We start from the raw sequence: 23,733 nt of genomic DNA on the forward strand, positions 1-23,733 counted from the left end.
TGGAATGTTTTCTTAATTTTATTTCTAGATTGTTTGCTGCTAGTCTATAGAAATACAATTGATTTTTGTATATTGACCTTGCTTTCTATGACCTTTCTAAACTCATTTGTTAGAAGAGAGAGAAAGAGAGATAGGGAGGGAGGGTGAAAGCGAGAGCAATGCAAGTGCTATTCTATTCTTTGGCATTTTCTGCTTATAGGATTATGTCATCTGTGAATAAAGGCAGTTTTACTCTTGTTTTTCCCCCCAGTCTGGATGCCTTTACTTTATTTTTCTTTCTTTATTGAACTGGCTAGACCCTCCATGTTGACCAGGAATGGTGAAAACAACTTCCAGATCTTAGGGAGAAAGTATTCATTCTTTCACCATTAAGTATGATGTTAGCTGTTGGTTCTTGATCAGGTTGAGGACATTCTCTTCTATTCTTAGTTTGTTGAAAGTTTTATCTCAAACGGGTGTTGGGTATTTTAAAATGCTTTTCCCACATCCACTGACATGTTCCTGTGGTTTGTGTCCTTCATTCTAGTAATATCATGTACTATGTTGATCAATTTTTAAATGTTGAAACAACCTTGCATTCCTGGGATAAATTCCACTTGCTCATTGTGTTTAATTCTTTTATGTTGATGGATTTGGCTCGCTAATATTTTGTTTAGAATTTTGCATCTGTATTCATGAAGGATATTGGTTTATAGTTTTCTTGTGTTGTTTTTTTAATCTGGTTTTGATATCAGGATAATACCAGTATCATGGAATGATTTTGGAAGTGTTCCCTCCTCTATTTTCTGAAAGAGTTTCTGAAGGATTGGTATTATTTATACTTTAAATATTTGATAAAATTCACCCATGAAGAATTCTGGGCCTGGGCTTTTCTTGGTGGGAAGATTTTTAATTACTAATTCAACTTCTTTGTTATAAGTCTATTGAATTCTACTCTAATCTTTGCTTACTTTGAATTTTGTTTGCTTTTCCTTTCCTAGTTTCTTTTTTTTTGAATTTTATTATTTTTTTTATATAGCAGGCTCTTATTAGTTATCTATTTTATACATATTAGTGTATATATGTCAATCCCAAGCTCCCAATTCATCCCACCCCTCTCCACCCCCCGCTTTCCCCCCTTGGTGTCCATACGTTCGTTCTCTATATCTGTGTCTCTATTTCTGCCCTGCAAACCAGTTTATCTGTACCATTTTTCTAGATTCCATATATATGCATTAATATACAATATTTGTTTTGCTCTTTCTGACTTCACTCTGTATGACAGTCTCTAGGTCCATCCACATCTCTACAAATGACCCAGTTTTGTACCTTTTTTATGGCTAATATTCCATTGTATATATGGACCACATCTTCTTTATCCATTCATCAGTCAATGGGCATTTACGTTGCTTCCATGACCTGGCTATTGTAAATAGTGCTGCAGTGAACATTGGGGTGCATGTGTCTTTTTGAATTATGGTTTTCTTTGGGTGTATGCCCAGTGGTGGGATTGCTGGGTCATATGGTAATTCTATTTTTAGTTTTCTTTACTAGTTTCTTAAAGAGAAAGTTTATTATTGCTTTGAGACCTTTTATTCTTTTTTTCCCCTGATATTGGCATTTAAAGCTATAAAATTTCCCTCTAAGCACTACTTTAGCTACAACTCATTAATTTTGATTTTTCTTTATTCAGCTCAACATATATAATTTATCTTGTGATTTCTTCTTTGAACCGTGACTTACTTAGAAATATATTGTTTAACTTCCAAAGAGTTGGAAATTTCCCGTTTTCTTTTTTACTGTTGTTGATTTCTAATTTAATTATTAACTCTGTCCAGGAAGACTTCCTGGAGCCAAGTGCATTTGAACTCCAATGATGAATGATGTCTCCAGGCAGAAAGCTGGGGTGAACTGAAATTTAATTGGTAAAGAGCAGAGAAGCAGAGGGAAGGGCTTTCCAGGTAGAGACCAAGCACGTGTAAGGGCCTGTGTAAGTGCCAGCAAGATGTTCATTGCGCTTTGAACAAAGGAAATGTAATTGCTATCGTCTTTCTTTTTGCCTTTGTCAGTATAGCTAAAGCTTGTTAATTCAGTTGATCTCATCAACCTGTTTTGGTTTCATTAATTTTCCCTACTATTTTTCTTTTCTGTTACATTGAGTATAAAGGAGGTATAGTTGGGGTACAGAGGAAGTTGTGGGACAGGACGTAGACAAGATCATGTAAAAGACTCCCTGGTGTTCAGATTCCAGCTTCACTCTTCAAGCCCTCTTCTGAAGAGGTTCTCATTACCCGTGAGTCCACGGATTTACAGAACAGGGATGCTTCCTCAGGATACGCCTGGCTGAGCACCAGCACCAAGGAAGCAGAGGTTGGAAGAATAAGACCTAGGCAAGGGGTGACTGATGTCTCTGCTAATTACTCTTCTAGGATCCCAGTCATCCACCTAGCCTGTCACGGAGGTGGTCGTATAGGACCTATTCATTGTGGGCAGTGCGGAACCTGAAGTGGAGCTGGCAGCGGGGGGTGGGCAGTGGTAGGTCTCTGGGCATGGACTGTTGCTTCCTGTGTTATACAATGAAATTAGAGGCTGGATGCTGCCATGCCAACAGATGTTAGCAATTTAGCAGGGTCTTTGGTTGTGAGGGCTGCAGGCTCGTCTCCCCCCTCCCCAGCCCCATGGTGTGGGCTCGCTGGACACGAGGGAGGTGAAGGCTACGACTGAACTTGTTCTAAGAAACACTCAGGACAGACTGACATCATTCTGTAAGAAAACTGCTCCAGTTTGCTAAATGACTTCAGAGAGTGAAGGGTGGAAGAGAGAGAGTGTTCTAGAGCCAGGAACATGAAATCAAGTCTTCCCTAGAACTTCCCAGGGTGTTTTGCCCCTCACAGCCTCTCTTCCTCTTTCCTCTGGGTTTGCTGACACTCTCCACCCACACTTCTCTGGTTCTCCTTTTAGTAATGACCACAAAGGAATGCCTAACACTCAACAGCCCACAGGACGGAGACCCTTTCTGACTTGTGAGTTGCCTCCAGCCACTCAGCCCCCACGCCCATCTGAGTCTTAAAGGTTGTGTATTCCTCCAACAGGGACTGAACTCCTTGATGGGTGGCCATGCTTTCTGGCCAGTGGCTGCCCTTACATTCCTCATTTCTCCATTAACCCTACCCATCCTTCACTCTTAGACTCAGTGCAAACACTGCCCCCCAAGAAGCCTTCTTTTATGTCCTCATAGGAAGTATCCTCTCCCTTCTCTGAGTACCCTTGACCTTTTTCTGCAGTTCTTCCATGGACTTACTACTTTCTCCCTTGTGGCAAAATGAATTGTGTGCATATCTCATCTCCTCTACTAGACCCCGGACCCTGTAAAGGCAGAGTTCCAGGCAGGACTCTAGATTTCCACAAAGTCTAGCCAATAGTTGGCAATTCACAGATGAAGAAATTCTTGGGAAGGAAGCCTGAGGAGGGTTACAGAAAAGTGAACTCAAGGCCTTCAGGGACAAGGCTCTCATTCACCATATGCCTGGGCATCTCCCCTCACACCAGAACGTTCAAAGGAAAAACACAATGACAAGGATGGCCATTTTGGAACCCATTTATATTGTCAGTGTTACTCTGGGCTTCATTCAGCCCCACACCAGCCTCTGAGATTGCATCAGACATTCTGAACATTCATGGCTTCCTTGGGCCAAGTGTAGCTGTCCAGCGTAAAGGAGTCATAGTCTGGAGTATAGACCAGGGATCTTACAAAAGCCTCCTTGTCCTTGGGCTCTGGGTAGTAGGAGGCCAGGTTGTGTTTGTAGGCGAAGTCGAGGACCTAGGGAAAAACACGTTTGACTGAGGAACTGGATCTAAGGAGGAACCTGTCTAAAGGCCCTTGCTTGGGAGCTTGTGGAAGGGGAATATACCCTGAAGCAGCAGATGTGTTCCTCTCATGAGTTGAGGCCCAGGAAGCCACTAGAGAGAAAGGATCTTGAGTTTTCTGCCTAGTAAGGAAGCTGTGACACCATGGAATAGACCCTGGGCCAGGGTCAAGAGGCCTCAAAGTCTGCCTCTGCTTCCAACTGCCTGTGGGTCCTCAGCAGTGACATCATCCTTGCTGAGCCTCAGTTTCCTCATCTGTAAAGTGGGGGTCATGAGGGCTTTCTCTGGCATGGTGTGAGGATAAAATTAGGTAGCAGGTGTAAGTGTTCAGTATCTGATATTTTTTTCTGTCTTAAACGTGGCTTGAATTGGACATTGTTCTCTGGGTATTAGATTCGGCTTCAGAAGATGAATCTGAATATCCCCAAAAGGAAGGAACTGGACAGGGTGGACGTGGACTGTAAGCTGCACTACTGGTCTTGAGGGCTGACTCTGGATCCTGCACTGGACAGCTCATGGGGAGTGCGTGCTGTTGTGCAATGCGTTTTCTGAAATTATTCTTCAAACTTATAGAAAATGTAAAATGTGTATTAATAGAAATAACAGTATAATGAACCCTCATGAATTCATCATCCAGATTAACAATTATCAATGTCAGGCCAGTCTTTACTGCCCCACGTTCTGGTTCTTTGAAAACCCATCATCTGTGCATCGTCTAGTGGGTGACATTTTTACATAGAATATCCCCTGAACTTGATCACCCGTGGCCCAGCCATTCTGAGAGAAAGGGGAGGCATGAGCATCTCCTCTGGCCAGAAAGGTGCTGAGTGTAGAGCTCTTCCACTGTTCTCTTTTAATGTCCTCCAAAACTCTGGGAGAGAGGAATTACTGGCTTCTTTGTAGAAGAAGGAAACTGCTGAGGCTCAGGGAAGTGAAGTGATTGGGCTTGGGTGACTCTGCCGCTGATTGGCAGAGCTAGGACCCCGCAGCCTGAGCTCTTTCCAAGTTGACCTTTCTGTGTAAATGGGCATTTATGATTCATTTTAAAATTCCACCCACATTCTGGTCCACAAAACTAGGGCCTTTGGTGACCTTTCTGCCTGGTGTTTGAGGGGAAATCCAGGAGCTTTCCCAGAACTGCCCTGAGTGGGGTTGAGGTGGGGCTCAGGCTACAGGCAAGAGTGTGTCACCCAGCCTCTGGGGTGCATGCAGTGCAGCCCAGGGAGCTCAGCCTGTCTCTGCAGCTGCCACCCCCTTCGTCCTCCTAAAGTCACACAGAGAGGAAGCTGATGGGCCCCACTCCCCATAGTAAGGGGTAAGACGTCCCTTACTTTGATGGCGATTCTCAGAGACACGTCTCGGATGGTGCTGAGTGGGGGGTACAGTCTCCCCTGTGACAGATGCTGCTCAGAGACCTCTTGGGCGATTTGCTGGGGAGAGAGAACAGCGAGGAACAAGCTGAGTTTCCACCTTCCCAGAGCAAGCCCAACCCAGTACACCAGAAACTCACCTCGCCCCTCATACATGGCCCATAAGTGCAGTTTCTACTCCTGTCTCTGCCGCCTTGTGGCCCCAGGGGCGCTTAATGCTTGGGCTTAAGCAAGGACACATCCTTTCTGTCCCGTGAGACTGGCCGAGGCTTAAAACAACATGAAGCTGTCTGAATTCTAAAGGAAAATCACTAAGGCCAAGACGAATAAACCTGTGACTTGCAAAGCAGACTCTGGGGTCTCCCCCGCCCCGGCTGACCTAGCCTGTTGTATAGGGATCCCCGAGTCCCTCGCTTCCCGGGTTCCAGCCTCTCCCACATGCTTAGGAGCATCCGGGCTGTCCCCCTAGGCCATCTTGTGTCTCTGTATTCGGGCCTCCTTGGGCTCTCCTTTCCGGCCCCGGCCCCAGTGAGGAAAGAAAGGCTGCTTCTCCAGTGACACCACGAATGGGCCTTATGCGGTACCTGAATAAATTCAGCCCAGGAACAGCCTCTCCTACAGCTTCCCTCCCTGCTTCAGAGCTCGTCTCTAAGGGCCAGCTCTCTGCAGCCAGCCTCATCCTCCAGCCTCGGGCACTGGTGCTCAGCCAGCCTGGCAGAACAGCCGCTTTAATGGGGCTCGGAATGCACTCCCACCCAATCTTCTCGTGTCAAATTGAAATCTGGGAAAAGCCACAGTGCTCTCTGAGAACTCTGTGTCCCGGGACAGACAGGGAAAGGAGCTGGTCTTGCCTCAGAGTTTGGCAGACATTAGGAACCTGGGCTCCCCGCTCTGCTACCTCGTTCTTAAATTCCTGTCTGTCCTTTCTGTTCATTCAAACATCCACTGAGCTCTACGATATGCCGGGCTCTGTGCTAGGTGCTGAAGAGCCATGGTGGAGAAGCCACAGTCTTTTCCTTCCTGGAGACTGGTGTCAGTGGAGATGAACAAACAATAGTAACGATTATAGTGATTTCGAGGAGGGGCGACATATGGGCACAGAGGAAGGCAGGGCCCAGTCTGCCATGTACAGGAAAGGCTTCCCAGAAGAAAAGACAGAAGCTAAGACCTGAAGGACAAAATGTGAATTACTTGAAGAGAGGAGAAGGAATAGCACATGCAAATTCTTAGAGGGAAGAGAGAGAACGACTGTAAAAAGAAGGCGGGATAGGTTGACGGCAGGGGGAGGCTAAAAGGCTGGAGAGGAAAGGAGGGCCTTGGATGAAGTGCCTTGTATGGAAACCATGTGAAGGAGTTTGGCCTTTCCTGGGAGCACCAACGAGCCATAAAAGGTCTGAAATTAGGAGAGAGATGGCCTGTTCTGGGCTTTAAGGGAGCCCTCTTTGTGGAGGTGTAGTGTACACCTCTCTGTGGAGGTGAGGTGTAGTGTACACTTCTCTGTGGAGGTGAGGTGTACACCTCTCTTTGTGGAGGTGTAGAAGGTGAATTGACTAGAGGGAAGCAGAATTTCCATGGCTAGATCTGCAGCTAGAAAGGCTCTCCTGCAGTGACGAGTTATATTATGGTATGTGTGGCCACTTCTGAGATGCTGGGCACTGCTAATGCTCTGCTGTGTCTCTGAGTCAAATTGCCTGGGGCCATCCTGGCACATCCCTCACAAGCCAGGTGACCTTGGGCACGTAACTCAAACCCTCTGTGCCTCAGTTTCCTTGTCTGTAACGTAGGGATGATCACTATATTTTACAGGGTTGTCAAGGTGAAATGAGATGCTGCATGTACGTCTCCTAAAACTTATATTACTTTTTCCATAGGAAAATCAGTTTCAACTTAAATTATCTTAATTTAAAAACAAACACCCTTTTCAGGGACTTCCCTGGTGGTCCACTGGTAAAGAATCTGCCTTCCAATGCAGGGGACACAGGTTCAATTCCTGGTCAGGGAACTAAGATCCCACATGCCCTGGGGCAACTAAGCCCACGTGCCACAACTACTGAGCTTGCGTGCCTCGACTAGAGCCTGCGTGCCACAACTACAGAGAGAAAACCTGCACGCCACAACTAGAGAGAAGCCCGTGCACCACAATGCAGAGCCCGCTCGCTGCAGCTAAGACCCGACGCAGCCAAAAATAAATCAAAAAACAAAAACCAGCCAAACCAAACCAAACCAAACCCCCTGTTGAGAAATATAACCTGCCAGGCCTTTGAAGACCAGACTGTCAGCTCCTGGAGGGGAGGGGCCTTATGCTGCTCAGAGCAAGTGACTGAGAAGTAGATTGAGGGGAGGTTCCTGTTTACTTCATGGACACGGTTCATGAAAAGATGGAGCTGAAAGGTCCCATAGCAGAGGCTGTGGGTTGTGCAGATGTTTCTGGGGGTTGCATAGGAAGGCTTTAGCAACCTTGTTTCTGCACAACAGGGGAATTTGCTTTCGGGTCAACTCCAAGCAGGAAGTGACTCTTCCCATCCAATGGGGGTTTCAGACAGCTCCGCCCATGGTCACAGGACACCACCACCTCCATTCAAATGCAAAATACTCAAGTAAGAGGGACAGAGAACTGCAGCATGAAACCAGAGCTGGTGTGCACAAGGCTTGGGGGAGGCTGAGAAAAGTTCAGCAGACACAGGAAGAAGGAACTTGGTGCATGAGACAGTTCCTTGTGGGACTCACAGAAGCAGGGCTGGGTAGGGCTGCCTGGAAGCCCTTCTTGTGGCTTGCTGGTTTGGGGCTCTCACCAGTGCCGTGGTGAGGGGGAAATGCAGACACATGCTAGAAATCACAGCAGAGCCTTTGGAGCCCACTGGGGATAAATATGTTTAATATTTGTTTATAGTTCTGATTAGCTTAACTTCTCAACAAAAACATTTCTACGCCTTGGTTCCGCAGAGTGAAGATAAATGTGAAGTGCTTGGCACTTGGTAAGCGTTTGTTAAATGGCAGCCACTGTAACTGTTATTATTAACAACTATTATTATGAATGTGGGCTGTCATCCTTAACAAATCCTTTCCTTGTTTTCAATTCACCATGCCCAGTAAAGAACGCTTGTGGGAGCTTTTCTGATACGATGCCTGGAGCAGGTGCACACCCACATCCCCCATCTGTGCTCAAGACATGGGTACTCAGAGCAGGCAAACCTGACATGCAACCCATCCTCTTCCTTACAGAAATCTGCCCTAGTGGGGCTTTTTTTTTTTTTTGCGGTACACGGGCCTCTCACTGCCGTGGCCTCTCCCATTGCGGAGCACAGGCTCCAGACGCGCAGGCACAGAGGCCATGGCTCACGGGCCCAGCCGCTCCGTGGCATGTGGGATCTTCCCGGACCAGGGCTCGAACCCGCGCCCCCTGCATCGGCAGGCAGACTCTCAACCACTGCGCCACCAGGGAAGCCCTAGTGGGGCTCATTTTGCTACCAGTTACCCAGTAACGTTGCCAAGACCCATGGCTGGAAAAATCTACTGCTTGTCACGGTCGGTGAGCCCACGGTTTCAGGTGGTTTTGATGGCATCTCCGTTCTTGGCATGCATATGGGTTCTGCTGGGAGGCAGGGTGCAGTACAAGGTACGTGCCCTCACGGCCAGCGCCTCCTGCCAGCACCCCTCCCACTGACTATTCCTTCCCCTGCCGCCCCTGCCTTAAAAAGCCTGTGTGTGTTTTCAGAGTTCAAGCCTCCAGGTGCTCTTGAGAGAAGCTTGACATTCAAGCACTTTGGGGAACCACTGAAGGATTGGAGCGGGTAGGTAGAAGAAACAAGAGAAGGAATCTTTGGGGACCCAGTGTAGGAGCTAGTGGAGCTCACAGGCCCTCTGGGGTGTGTATTCGGGGCAGCGGGGACAGCAATACCTCTGCTGTCAGGAGGAAGAGCCCGTCCGGGATGTGTCGGACCCCGCCTGCGATGACTCCCAGAGCCACTCCAGGGAACACGTAGGCGTTGTTTCCCTGCCCGGGAATGAAGGTCCTGCCATCTTCCAGAGTCACGTCTTTGAAGGGACTTCCACTGGCAAAGATCCCTCGGCCCTGGGGGCAGGAAGAAAACCAGAGACAGAGCTTGGAGCTAGGTTTCAGGGGTCATGGTGGCCTAGTCGTGTCTCCCGAAAGTTGACCCCTTCCTCATCTTCTGCTAAATGCTCAGCATTGTGCTGAGGACGTTGCAGGTGCTGAAAGCACAGCTGTTCATCTGACCAGAAAGCTCAGCTCCCACTGAGTTACCTGACAGCCACAAAACCACAGAACGGGGAAGGTGTAGCTTTTAACCTGTCACCTCCCCGGAGGGCAAGCCAGGTGTGCAAATGGCCTAGAGTCCACAAGCGCCTCGAGCTCTGGTCAGAGCTCTATGTTAGGGGAACCCTGAGCAGTAAAGCCTACTGGTAAGAGCCTGGGCTTTAGAGCCGGACGTGGGTTTGAGGGCCAGCTCCACTCCTTTTTAGCTCTGTGACCTTGGGCAAGTTACTTCATCTTTCTGAAACTCAGTTTGCTTATCAGCAATGTGGGGATTTTTTTCACCCTCATAGGGTTGCTCATGGTTACTGTTACTATGTCCTCTCAGCCCGGGGAAGGAAGGACTCCCCGCTGACCTCGGTGACCCGGTAGCACTTCTCAGCCGTGCACTCGGCCTTGCTGGTGGGGTTGCTCAGGGCAAAGATGATGGGGCGCTCGTGGAAGGAGGCCATGTCCCTCAGGATCTGCTCCGTGAAGGCTCCTGCAATGGCGGCAACACCTATGGGGAAAAGGGGGAGGTGGTGGGGTGCCGACTCTTTATCTACACCCCATTCCTCTCCTGGTGGTGGTGGTGGAACTAGGTACAACACGGAAGACTCAGGAGTCTTGAGGATGGCATCTGCCATAGGGATGAGGGAGGACAGGAGAAAAGGGTCTCCCTGCTTGAGCTGGCTGAGACCCCCTGTTAATTCCACTGGTCCACTGCAGGCCCCAGCTCAGTTAAGCTGCACCTGTGAAGCATGCCTGGCCACTGTCCTTTAGAGTGGACTGCTCCCGCAGGACAGGGAGTGATGCCAGGGTCCCCCCCTTGGGGGAGGAGTGCTCATGTCATCCTGGTTAGAGAGACCAGCCTGTGCTTTTCCACTCTACTGTATAATTCTGCATCACGCAGCCCAGCTTGGCGCCTTAGTTCTACGGTTCTTATACAGTAATAACCCAATAAAAGTTTGTAGCATTGAATTGGAAATGAGGGGAAAGAGCTGTGTTTCCAAGGGTTGCTTATGCCTCCTCGCTGAGCCTCAGTCTTCACCTGCAAGTCAAGAAGATTAGCTGTGCTGGGCAGTGGGTCGCCCCTCCTCCTACCTATGATGGCCGTGGGCTTCACCAGCCTCACCACCTCCTCCAGGGAGTTCACTTCAGGGTGGTCCTGGGCAAACATCTCCTTCTCATGGTTCAGGTGGCTCCTCCCCTGCAGGGAAAGGAAGAACATGATACAGCTGTGGTGGTGAGAACCGCTGGGCAGTGCCTGGATGCATCTGTGTACTCTAAGAGCATTCCCTGCAGAGCCCTGTGCTGTGGTCTGAGCTGTCAGAACCTTGGGCCCTGTCCTTTTGATCAAAATCTACGATGCAATCTAAGAATTTTAAATGTGTGTGTGTGTGTGTGTGTGTGTGTATTTCTTTAATCCAAACCACATATGGAGAACCCGTAAGGCCTTTCCTTGAGCTGCTGGGGTCATGGCTTCCTGGGCCAGGACAGAAAGGCTCCAAGGAAATGCCTGAGTTTGGACCAAGACTCTTGGCCCCAAGACATATAGCACAGAGGCCCAGTTGAGGGATGGGGGCCTGAGTCACCCAGGGTCAGGGCGCTAATTTGAATGTATTTGACAAGAGCCATTAACCTCCCGATAAATAATAAGCTGAGATCCAGGACAGGCTTGTAGTGGCTGGCTGCTCCCAATGGGGTCCAGATTCCTTCCATTTCTTCAAATAGGAGTCAGTGGGTGACAGGCTGGTCAACGTTTCTGATGACTCCTTTGGGTCAGCTGGCCTCACGAGAACCAGAGTGAAAACACCAGCTTTGAGAGATCTTTGAGGAGGGGTGAGCTCAATAGGGTGAGCAAAGGTGATGTTGAAACGTGGGGAAGAGGCAAGTGTGGCAGCCTCCACCTGTGCCTGGACCGTGCTCTGGAATGATCTGGGGCAGAAGGAGGAATCTCCAGGTCCCAGTTCTTTCCGGTGGGAATCTGCCCTTATAGGGAACAATAGGAAGGTCTGTTGCTTCAGAGGGGGCTCTCCACTATTCTTGGTTGAGAGCCTCGTGTTCCTATCTCTTGTCTTTTTTTTAGGCTCTCACTGTCACAGTCTATGTTAGTGAAATCTCAGGATTAAAACATGGAGCTCTGAGTGAAGTCCTGAGGGAGGAGGTCATCCAACTGTGCCCCTCACCACACTGCAGTCAGAAGCTGGACTGTCTCTCTCATTCATTCCTTCATTCATACCTCAAACATCAATTATGTACTTATCACACGCAGGACCTTGACATCAAGACTATACAGCCTCACGGGGAGGGAGGCAAGTAAAGGGGCAACAGCCCTATCACGGGATAAGTGTAATATATGAAGGGCGGAAGGCTACATGACCATAAACACAGGGAACTAATTGAGACCCAGATGCTCAGGGAAGCTGCTTGAAGGAGGTAACAGAAGACAGGGAGGAAACAGATGGGGTTGAGGGCTGTGAGTGGGCGTGTGAAAAAAGAGAAGGGCATTCCAGGCAGAGAAACAAAATATGCAAAGATGTAGAAGAGAGAGAGCATGTTACTTTTGGAGAATTATGATTCAACGTGGCTAGAGGTGAGTACAAGGCAGGACGTGGGGGGCGATGACACTGGAAAGAGCACACATACACACATTTGCAAGCACATTCAAAGCTTCTGGACAAGAGCAATTAAGGCTACTTTGGGATGAATCTTTTGCTTTGGGGATTAGGACACTGCCCTCCTCCTGCTCTCTCTTCTGTCTGAGCAGTTTACCCCTTGAGATCTCTTCCAGTCCAGTTCCAATGGCTGTAGATATCAGGTAACCTCCAGGTCTCCAGACCGACAGTACCTTGACAATGAGCCCCTTGGAGTCCACCATCCAGATCTTCCTTGTGGCCTCTGCCTTGGGTACGCCTTCTTTCTCTAGGGCCATGACAAGGAGGTGGGCAATGCCCATGGCTGCCTGCGAGGTGGGTGTTTAGACAAAAGGCAAAGGCTGCTCAGGATTTTATCAGATGCTTCACGAAGATCCTCGTTTCTTCCCCCACTACTCCCAGGAGGCCCAGTTAAGCCCCTGCCTTGAGACACCCAAATGTTGGGGCCCAGGCAGCTGCAATGATCACAACGCATCTGTGCTGTTTCCTCTCCTCAGAAGCCCAGAACACCGCTCCTCCTTGCGGCTCCTCCACCCATTCTTTTTTTTTTGCGGTACGCGGGCCTCTCACTGTTGTGGCCTCTCCCACTGCGGAGCACAGGCTCCGGACGCGCAGGCTCAGTGGCCATGGCTCACGGGCTCAGCCACTCCGTGGCATGTGGGATCTTCCCAGACCGGGACACGAACCCGTGTCCCCTGCATCGGCAGGCGGACTCTCAATCACTGCGCCACCAGGGAAGCCCCTCCACCCATTCTTACTCTCCTACTGGAACAACAGCAGAGAGCCCCCGAGGGCACTTACTTCACCAGCACCTTGGAAAACAAACACGTGATTGGAGAGCTTGTTCTTGGTGATTCGCAGAGCAGCCAGGATCCCTGCCACGGCGACGGAGGCTGTGCCTGCAACAGAGTGGACGGAGATCACCCTCTGGCCACCGGGTCCCACCCCCTAGACCCTTGGCAGAGTTCCCCACACCTAGAACCTGTAATGGAACAAGCGACTTTCCCTCGCCCATACAGAGGTCAGCCCTGTAGGCACGCAGGTTGTCGAGCAACTCTCTTTTGCGTGATACTCTCCATTCACTCTTTTGCAGATAACTGTTAGTTTGAGAAATAGCTCCTGGATTGTTACCCTGGGAGAGAGGATCAGAGGGTCAGGTGCTGCTACCACCATCATTCATAAATGAAACAACAAGGACAAATACAAGGGAAGCCAAAAAGAAGGGTGAGCCTCAGAGAATGATTTGTTTAAGGGGTAAATGGATAAAAGCATATTAAAAATGAGGCCACAAACTATCTATGAAACATTACATGACCATGTGACCTGAGCTGCTTGTCTTATCCAGCAAGTCATAAGGTTATGCCCAGTAGCATAACCAGCATCGAATGGCTTGAATACATCTGAAGGTACAGGTAAGCTGCACGAGCAGGTGGCTCAGACTAGTTTGACAACTACTCTTCCTCTCCCTCAATCCACACCTAAGGCCTCACTAGGAATTCCTATGACCAGCTGACCAAGGTTTACAGATTGTTGGTTTACAGATTGTTCTTGACAGTATGCTGGCATCCACTAGAAGCGTACGGTTGCAGTTTCACAGCCCTAATAACAGCTCACCCTAAAGGGAAATAGTGAAGTAAATCTTCCCAATGGACATGACCTCCCGTTGTAAATTATGTTGTCCACTTTGGTCCAAGAGATGGCTAGACCTACATTGATTCGTGGGCAGTTGTTAATGGTTTAGCTAGATGGTCAGGGACTTAGAACCAAACAGTAAGACTGGTGATGAGGAAGTCTAGGGAAGGGTTTGCGAATGGACTTCTCTGAATAGGTACAGGGTGTGAAGGTATTTGTGCCCCACGTGAAAGCTCACCAAAGGGCAGAATGAGAATAGTTTCTCAATAATCAGGTGGACAAAATGGCATGGCTTGTGCATGTCAGTCAGCATCTTTCCCACGCCATCTAGGGTTTGCTCAGTTTCCATAGAGAGTAGCCATGGTGGCAGGGATGGAGGCTATGCATGGACTTCCTCACGGAGGCTGCCTGCTACTACTACTGCTGAATGACTGAGCTGTCAATGGCAGAGACCAATGTGGAGCTCCTGCTACGGCACCGTCCTCTGGGAGGACTATCTACCCAGCAGGAGGATGATTACACTGGACTCCTTCCATTAGAGACAGGGAAGAGATGTGTCCTCTCTGGAATAAACATAGCTTCTGGATATGGCTTGACTTTCCCTGTCTATAATGTTCTGCCAGTGCCATCATCTGGGCACGTCTGAAATGCCTAGTCACCATCCTGATATATTCCAGGCTTCTAATCAAGGAATTCATTTCATTTTAATAGAAGTGCTGCAATAGGCTCACACCCACGGAACTCAGTGGTCTTAACACGTACTCTACCGCCCAGGAGCAGATGACCTAATAGATCAGTAGGATGGGCTCCTGAAGACTTAAGACTCAGTTGAGGAGATGGTGAGGGTCTATCTTATAGGATGTAATACGTGATTTGACTTAGCAAACAATACCTCGTGCTTTTTCTCCACAGCCAGAATACTTGGGTCTGGAAATCAAAATGTTGAAGTGAGAATGGCTCCTCTCACCATTTCACCTAATGAATCACTTGCAGGGTTTTTGCTTCCTGTCTCTTCAATTCTGTGCTCTCTGGATTGGAGGTCTTGGTTCCAAAGAGACAAATGCTTCCATTAGGATTCCCAACATGGTTCTATTGACTTGGAAGTTGAGACTGCCACCTGGCCATTTGCCACAAAACCAGTGGGCAAAGAAGAGGGTTACTTTACTGGCTGTGGTTATTCATCCTGAGAACCAAGGGGAAACTAGGGACAGGGAAGACTGTATCTGCGCCTAGGGGATCCTCTGGGGTGTGTCTTAGTACTCCTGTGCTCAAGAGTAAATATTAATAAACACTGTTGCAACTAAAGAGAGGCAGGGCTGCTGAGGACGCAGATCCTTCAGGAATGAAGGTTTGGGTCATCCTATCAAGGAACTCTGGCAAGCTAAGGTCTTGTCTGATGACAAGAAAACACGGAATGGGAGACCGAGGAAGAAATTCATAAACATCAACTATGGCTTCATGACTGGTTACAGAAATGAGGAATGTAGCAGCCATACAAATTTTCTTCCTTGATTATCATGTGGTTACGGATGATGGTTCGTATTAGCTAATTTATTCTCCTTTCTCCTTCCTCTTATTATTTTATAGAAGTTTTATTGGAGGTTAATTCTACAATTTAGCCTTTAGAAAACAGAGTTTTCAAATGTGACTGTGACTGAGATTTAAGAGTAGTTTGTCCTGCCCAGAGATGGGTGGTGTGACTATCTTCCAGAGATAAATATGTCAAAAAAATGCACAGTGTGACAGCTGTGAGTTAAGTTTTATTGGGGGCACAATGAGAACTATAGCCCAGGAGACAGCCCCTCAGATAGCTCTGAAGACGGGTGTGGGTGTCAGTGTGTATGTGATTTTGGTGAAGGGCGTACGTGCAGCCAAGCACACGTTTCAGCAGAAGGTTGCTGCTGGTCACAAGAAGGTTGTTGCTCGTCACGAGGAGTGGATGTCTCCGTTAATGATTTTAGTGTTTTCCTAGATATGAGAAGATGTAAGAAACTGGGCTCATAAAATCTTCTGAAAATATCTAAGCATCCGAAGGCCTGTTCTGCCAGTTTTTCCCAGAGCACAGAGTGCCTCATGCCTGATCTCTGCCTTGAACTCCTTTCAGGGTGTGTTGAAGGTCGGTGACTGCAGTGGCTAGTGACTTCATTCTTGTAGAACCAGATGATGAGTGACATTCTTGAGTTGGCAAATAACTGTAGACACTTTGCCTCTCCCCATTTCAGGGAGAAGGTGAGAATGTCTTCATTTGTTGGAAAGATAGTTGCATTTTATTAGGCATTTTGTTAGAGTTTGTTGTTGTTGTCTGGAAGTACCAATGTGCAGGACGGTATGTATCGATGCTGACCAGCCAGAAGGGTGGACTCTGCCGATTACTGGATAATCGTTTCTCCTTTGTCTGCAAACCACTTTTCAGCTTTACCAATTGGCCCTATGGTGGGCTCTGCCAATAGGGGGCGCCAGAGGGCGACCGAAAGACTAGATGGGCAGGGAAAGAACAGTTTTTCCAGCATCATTCCTACTTTGTAAGATTGCTGGGTAAAATGTAGGACATTCAGTTAAACTTGAATTTTAGGTAAACAAGAAATAATTTTCTAGTGTGTGTTCCATGCAATATTAGCATAAATATTCTAAAAACTGTTATTTGTCTGAAATTCAAATTTAGCTGATCATCTGCATTTTGTTTTTGCTAAATCTGGCAACTCCAGAGCCTTGGTTTTTTAATCTTACAGCAGCAGTTTGTTCCACAAGCAGCAGTTGAATCCAGTTTGCTCTTTGTCCGTCACTTACAGAACTAGCCTCGTGGCGCGTGCCCCTCAGAGGCATGAACGCTAGCCAGCTGTCACCTGTCTTCCCTGTGTTCCCCCAGCCTCAGGGGTGGTAGCAGATCCTGAGTGTTTCTTTCTGGCTTTTCAGTTCTTTAATGCAGAATTCACAATTCTTTATGTCGAGTTTTCTCTGTTAAAACGACTGTTGTGGACCCTCACGGAGTCACAATAAAGTAATCGCAACGTGGACCCTCACGGAGTCACAATAAAGTAATTGCAACTGGCAACGCTAAGCCTCTATGATGGTCAAAGAAAAGGAAATTAAAGTGTGACTGTTTATGGTCATTACAATTGTGCAAATCAAAGAAACTGATGTTATCTATGGCTGGTGAGGGAGCAATGAAAAGGGCAAAGTTCAGCACACATTCCATTTTAAAGAGCTACAACCCTTTTTGGAAAACTATTTCCCAATATAGACCAAAGGCATAAAATGTTTTTGCCCCTTGACCTCATGCTTCTATTTCTGGGAATCTATGTATGAAAAAATCCAAAAGGTATGTGGTAAGATATTTATGACAGTGTTATTTATAATGTAGAATGGCTGGAAATAACAAACACCTAACAAAAGAGCAATGGTTAAGTAAATTAGCTAGTGTAGGCACTCAGTAGGATACTGAAGCTATTAAAAATATTCCTTATGAAGATGGTGTAGCAACACAAAAAATGCTATAAAGTTAGTAACTAACATCACATATTGTTCTAAGTGCTTTATATGTCTTAATGTAAAGACATTTATTTAATCCTATCATCATCCCCATTTTACAGATTGGGAAAATGAGGTAAGGAGCAGTTTGCTGAGTTGTCCAAGATCACACAACAGAGTGAGGCTTTGAACTCAGGGAATCGGGCTCTAGGACATGTGCTCTTAACCCCTGAATCATGCTTCACTGAGTTAGTTGGAAGGAAGAGAACATTCAACAGTCTACATACTATGATTCTAACTGTAACAAAATATACACACAAAATCCGAAAGGAGCTACAAAATACTAATGGTTGCAGGGCAGGAGCAGGAGTGAACTTTCCGTTTTCTGTTTCCAGTTTTCCATTGGACAGAGAGCACCTTTTCCCCGCATCTGATTCTATTATATTTCACGACAGCATTCTGCCTCCTGAAAGGAGCTGTACAGAGCATACGACACCAGGTGGCGCCAAAGATATTTCATCAGAGAACCTCCCAAAGACACTGCATTCTTGATGGGTCTGTTCCTTCTTGGATGTCAAGTATCTTTTGTGGTTAGAACCTACAGGCTGAATAACAGCTTACCTGCAGAAATTCAGTGCTGGATGGAGAGCGTGACATCCAACAACTGTACAGATGAGGAAACTCAGGCCAGAGAGAGGCAGTGGCTTCTGCCTGTTAGTCACCAAATTAGAAGTAAAGCAGGTAAGCCTGGGTTGCTGCTTCCACCCCTTCCTGGTCTATGCAGCTCAGACAGCCTTTCCTGACTCTGGAGTTGAAGGCAGCAGGAGTGGCCTTATGGGGTTTCCCTGGGGGAGAACTGAGGGGCAGGTGGTAGTGGAGGTGGAGGGAAGTGAACTTAGGTGGTGGATGTAATTGTTCAGTTGTGACTCTGGAAGGGGTGGAAAACACAAAGCATTGGGAAATCTGGTAGAAAAGAGTTGAAAATTTCAAAAGGATACAACAACTGCCGCTTATTGATTGCTCTCCCCGTGACCTTGGCTCCGTGCTGTGTATGCACTTGCCTGCATTTATTTGCTCATTTAATCTTTACAGCAACTCTAGGAAATAGGTACTACTGAGCTCCCATTTTTTCCCCTTTCAGAAGTGGAAAGTGAAGTTCAAAGAAAGTAGAAACGACCAGGAGAGAAGTGAGTCCTCTCACCACCAACTCTATAAAACCTCTGCCTCCGGTCCATATACTTCCATATACTTTGCCGTTTCTCCTGTTACGTGGATGAATGGTCCCTGCTCTTAGCTAAAGCCACCTCTGGCTGTGTGCTGGATCCCACCATGTTTACCTACTCAAGAAATTTGTTTTGTAATTCTCTCCCTTTTTTTTTCCTGCATCCTCAACTGCTCCCACTCTAGTGGATCACTGCCATCACCATACAAATATGTCATCAAGTTCCCATCCTTAAAAGCCTCCTCTTGACCCTATGTCATTCCCACCCTATTTCTTACTTCCCTCTATAGCCAAATTCTCCTAAAGAGCTGAATATACTCATTACCTCTATTTCCCTTCTTCTTGGTCTCCCTGAAACCCAGTCCCATCAGGCGACTGCCCCACCACTTGTCAACCTCACCAGCACCTCCATCTTGCCAAGTTCAGTGGTCAGTCCTCAGCCCTCCTCTTCCTTGACCTTTCATCAGCATTTGATACTGGTGTTCATTCCTTCCTTTGGGAAACTCTGCATGTGGCCTCTGGAACCCCATGCTCACTGGCTACCTTGCTGGCTCCTTCTCATTCTCCATTCTGGGATCTTTCTCTGAGGCCATCCTCCGAAGTGACAAGTTGCCGTATTCACAGCCCAGAACTCAAGAGGAAAAACGGCAGTTCTTAAATCCTATATTATAAAGTTTGGCAAAGAACGCTATCTCCATCATCAACTTTCATTTTGAGGAGGAGGGTCTTGGGTAATGTATTAGGGATTTAAAAATAGAGAGGAAGGAAGCTGCAAAGGTTTCTGGAGGTAGCCACCTGGAGAAGCCCAGGGGTCTAGGGATGTGTTAGAACACGTGCCCGTGAATGCTGAGGGCAGCTGAAAGCATGACTGTTTGTTCCTCATTCACGATGAAAGAAAAACAAATTTTCCTTTTCAGAGGGAGCTTTCCATAATTGCATTTCCTGCAAACTGAGTACTGGAGGTGGTAGGTTCAGGAAATAGCACAAAAGGACTGAAAATGTAGTTTCTATTCTGCTTTTAATAGTCACATTTGACAAAGTTAAAGAAGTTTCCATTAGAAACCACACATTATCAGAGAAAAGGGAAAGAACTAGCTGCTTCTCAGGTGAGACAAGGCTGCTGTCTTAGGCAGCAAGAAGGACACAGGCAGTTAGGCTCGCCAGGGTCCGGCCAAGGTGGCTTTGGAGGCCTGGGGCCGGGGGGATTGGGCGTCCTCTAGGATTAGGTTGGCCCACTTTCAGGATCCGCAGAATTATCTTCCCGCAGCAGCCAGCGGCTTCTCATTTGTTCATGAGCGTGTCCTGAGAGCCTGTTCTGGGGCTCCACTGGGTATATGGGTATATGAAGCCTTAGATTTATGAAGATGAATACAATAGTCTTGAGCACAGGGGTTAGCAGGATAACTGTTCAGAAAATTCAAGTTTCCCTTATTGGAAACCAAGCAAAGGCCTTCTAGATGACTTCAACCCTGTTTCTGTGTCCTGAAGGAATGTTCTGGAGCCCTTGGACTCTCAAGAAGGCAGTTCCCAGCCCATGGAGGAGGCAGGGTTAGACTATTCTGCCGCCGGAGGGAATAATTACCATCTTCTTGGCTTCTTTGGGGATTTAACTGAATCAACAGGCTAAGGGGGAGGTCTCAGAGCAGCCAGGATTAGACGTGCAAAGAGACCCACGAGAATCTAAGGGCTGGGAAAGCCCTGTACGGGAAGAACAGCCTCAGAACACAGGACTTAGCGAAAAGGAAGGTTCTGGGGACTGGGGAGAGATGAGGTTGAAGCGGCCGGGGGAGGTTTCACTGTGGGAGAGACACGGAAAGGGCCAGGAACTGCTGCTTAGTGTGTGTGGTAGGAAAGGAGCAGCAGACCGCTGACAGCTGGAAGTAACCCCTGGTGTCTTGTAAACAGGACAAACCAGCTGGACAGACTTCAGAGCTGGGCCATTCCTCCCCATCTGCCCCCTTCCTATCGTGGCATCTGAGCCCCAGGGTACTTTGAAATATTCTGCAAAGCGGGTGACCACTGCCCAGTGTCACTCCCAGGCCCTGGGGAAGGGTGGGGTCATCCTGGGACCTGCAGAACAGGTTTGGCCCTGGGTGCGGTATCCTGGGGGAGGTGAGGTTTGAGTCCTTAAGGACAAAGAGAAATTAGCCGAGAGCAGAAGAGAGTTCTAGGCAGAGGGACCAGCACATTCAGAATCAGAATCGGCAGGAAACTCACAGAACTAATTCAATGGGCTGGAAGAATAGGCTGGATGTGGAAAGAGGAAAGAGGTGAGGTGGGCCCCTGCCTCCTTTCTCAGGCTTTCCCAGGCCTGCGCTCACACTGGTGCCTCTTCTCACCTCCACCACAGCCTCTCTGTTTTGGGTCTCAACACTTCCTCCTTCCCCCGGTACATGTGTTGGGAGCCTCCTGTGCACCAGCGGTATCAGTACCCGGTACCAGAACTGAGTACGGTTACATGCCTGTTCCCGTGCTACATCACTGCAGCCCTTACAGCGACCTGGTGCCAAAAGCAAGGGTGATGATGAAAACGCTTAACGATGAGTTAGCATAGTGCCCATCCAGCCAGGATCAACGCTGGCCTTAGAAAGGCATCCTGATCTTTCTGGCAGTACTGGCTGAGCCCTCACGGCTGTGAATACTATCATGTCCATTTTACAGATCAGGAAAAGAAGACTGGGAGGATTTAAGCCACTTGGCCAAAGCCCCAAAGCAGAAAAGTGGGGATTCAGACCTAGGCTTGTCTCAGTCCAACATCTGACTGTTAAGAACTCTGGCTCACAGATGAAAACTTGGAAGTATGAGGGGCGACCACGGCCTGACATACCACACAGGCACCCTGACTGGCCGTCTGCTCTCGGGAACGTGGCCGGACTTGAGGGCAGTGCAGGTCCAGGGAGGCCTGCTGGGGTGGGAGGATGCTCTGAAGCTGACAGGCCAGCTGGGCTTTGCTGTCCCCAGCCACACTGCGGGCAGCTAGCCGTGGAGGCCGGGGGCCTGTGCTCACCAGGCCAGCAGTATCCCGGACCTGGCTTCTTGGGAAGGACACAGCTGGCCAGTCCTCCAGCATGGCCATTCCTAGCACTGTTCCCCTTCCAGGTCTCTCTCTCCTCCGCTAAGAGCCGGGATGCTTCTGTGATCCCAGCTGAAACAACAAAAGTCACCTGAGCCTCTCTGCCTTTTCCAAAACTCCTGAGGAGGCTTCCAGCGATGAGTCAGTGCACGGGCAGCCCTGCTCACCGAGAGCCAGCCTGGGAGGCCGAGGCTTCCCACCGGTCTGAGCTGGGAGTAGGGCCGGGGCCGGGGTGGGGGGCGCGCGGAGGAGACCCTGGCAGCCCTGGGGAGCTCTTTACCCTGCCAGTGCTGGGGCTTCAGAGGCCCAACCCTGTGGTCGGCCACGTGGGGGTGGTGATTCCCAGGAGTGTGGAACAGCAGGACTGCCTGGAGACAGTTCCAATCTTGTGCCCGAGCTTCTGCTCACCACCAGGCACGGCCCTGCCCTCACGGAGCTCCGTCTGGTGGGGACCCTGAGGCCTTTAGTCGTATCTTTCCTTACTCCACCGAGGATGTGAGGCTGCGCTGGTGTTCATTTCATGTGGGCAGCCTGGGCCCATCCCCCGCCACTCTGGGGTGTTCCCTGACCACGAGTCCTGTTGGGGGGGACCGGGCCTGTCCCCAGCAACCACGTGTGGTTTGGTTTTGGTGTCTGTTTACCACTGTGATTCCTCCCACCCTCCCCCTTCTCCCAGCTCTCTCCAATTCTGTGCATGCTGGCGTTCCTTTCTATTTTTGAGCATGGCTATGTAGTTTCATGTTTCTTTTTCCTCTGCTCTCTACGTTGTATTTGGAGGTAAGGGGGTCAATTCTAGCATGAGCTTCATCTTCCATGTTGCCCCATTAATCCCGGAATTCCTCACCAGTCTGCTAATCGCCCACCCAGCACTGAGAGTACACATCATAGGCTTCTGGTTCTGGACCCATCACTAACCAGCTGGCGACTGTGGGCCAGCCCCTCCCCATCCCCAGGCCTCATCGGGGGGGTCTGTGAACTGTGGGAGTTAGAGGAGAGGATGGGAGGGGTGAGGAGAGCGGTGACACCCACACTTCCGTGGGGTCCGGAATTTAATCCTCACCAAGGAGACTCACGGCACTGCCTCACCTACGAGGGAGCATAGGCAGCCCGACGTCATGGACAGACAGTGAATTCCGAGTTAGAAATGACTAGGTTCTAGCCCCAGCTTTATGCCTGTTAGGCTGTGGGAACGTGGAGCAAAACTTAAGCCTTGAACTTCAGTTGCCTCATCAGTGACGTGAACAGCAATGTCCGTCCTCCCCACAGGCGGAGGGGGTGAGGCCAGGAAGCTGTGAAATAGTGTGGATGGAAAACACTTTTCTAGCCTAAAGCTCTGTGTTCATGCCAGCTGGATTACTTGGCACAGTTTGGGTTCCCTGGGAAGCAGATTCAGAGAGATGTGAAGTGTTCAGGATGTTATGAAGAAGTGGCCTTGGGATCAGCACACCTGTGCCAGGGAGGGAGTGGAAGCAGGATGGGGTCGAGGCTGGGGAAGCAGGAGAAACTGAGCCGCGATGCGGTCCCCAGGGCCTCAGCCAGCCCCGTGGGGAGCCCTGGAGTTAAACGTGCCCTCAGAGCTGTCCTGCACTGGGCCAAAATGGTTGAGCTTCTATATTCCCTGATCACCTGGTGATGCCGTCCTGGCAGGGCAGGACCGTGAGACCACGGTCTGATGCTCCAGCCAGCCCTGCCGCCAGCTGGGGCAACAAGTCCTTTCTTGAGGGAAGATCTGGGCGGTGCTATTAATCACACGGCCACGCCTAACGGTCAGGTTGTCCCGATCCAAGACTCGATATTATAGGGCTCCTGCCATTCTAGTACGATTTGCCAGCTCTCCTCATGCATTTTAGTTTAATGACTTTAGTCTCTCATTTCTGAGAAAAGAATGGGAAATTCCTCCTCTGTTTGCCGTGGGACCCAGAAAACCATTCCATCTGGCTTTGCCTGGCAGTGAAATAGACTCTACTGGAACTGGATATCAGCAGGACCTAAAAACTAACGAATTGATTTCATTTAAGAAGTTGTGTGTGTGTATACATGAGGGCGTACACACGTGAAGATGTATGTATGTCTGCGTGTGAGCACATGTGGGGTGCATTTCTGGGTGAGTACATGTATGACGACCTGGACAAGAGAGAGGCTTCGGGGGCAGGTGTCCAGTGTAGACACACCCACGTGAACAGGTGGGTGCTTATGAGAATCTCAACTTGTGC

General features: G+C 48.7%; 1 protein-coding gene across 4 annotated transcripts in view; it reads right to left on the minus strand.

Annotated features, from left to right (window-relative positions):
* Nucleotides 1-3,561: 3,561 nt before the first annotated feature.
* Nucleotides 3,562-23,733, minus strand: part of ME3 (malic enzyme 3) — a 279,475-nt gene continuing 259,303 nt past the window's right edge. For all 4 annotated transcript variants that reach the window (XM_060303875.1, XM_030835867.2, XM_060303874.2 and 1 more), the window contains 7 exons: nucleotides 12,927-13,024; nucleotides 12,320-12,433; nucleotides 10,573-10,678; nucleotides 9,846-9,988; nucleotides 9,115-9,288; nucleotides 5,178-5,276; nucleotides 3,562-3,799 (listed from right to left, as the gene is read on the minus strand). In XM_060303875.1, coding sequence (XP_060159858.1) covers nucleotides 3,638-3,799; nucleotides 5,178-5,276; nucleotides 9,115-9,288; nucleotides 9,846-9,988; nucleotides 10,573-10,678; nucleotides 12,320-12,433; nucleotides 12,927-13,024 — 896 coding nt within the window. In that variant the 3' untranslated portion in view covers nucleotides 3,562-3,637. The remainder of the gene's footprint in view (nucleotides 3,800-5,177; nucleotides 5,277-9,114; nucleotides 9,289-9,845; nucleotides 9,989-10,572; nucleotides 10,679-12,319; nucleotides 12,434-12,926; nucleotides 13,025-23,733) is intronic.

This window comes from Globicephala melas, chromosome 8 (genome assembly GCF_963455315.2).
Source record: "Globicephala melas chromosome 8, mGloMel1.2, whole genome shotgun sequence".
NCBI lineage: Eukaryota > Metazoa > Chordata > Mammalia > Artiodactyla > Delphinidae > Globicephala > Globicephala melas.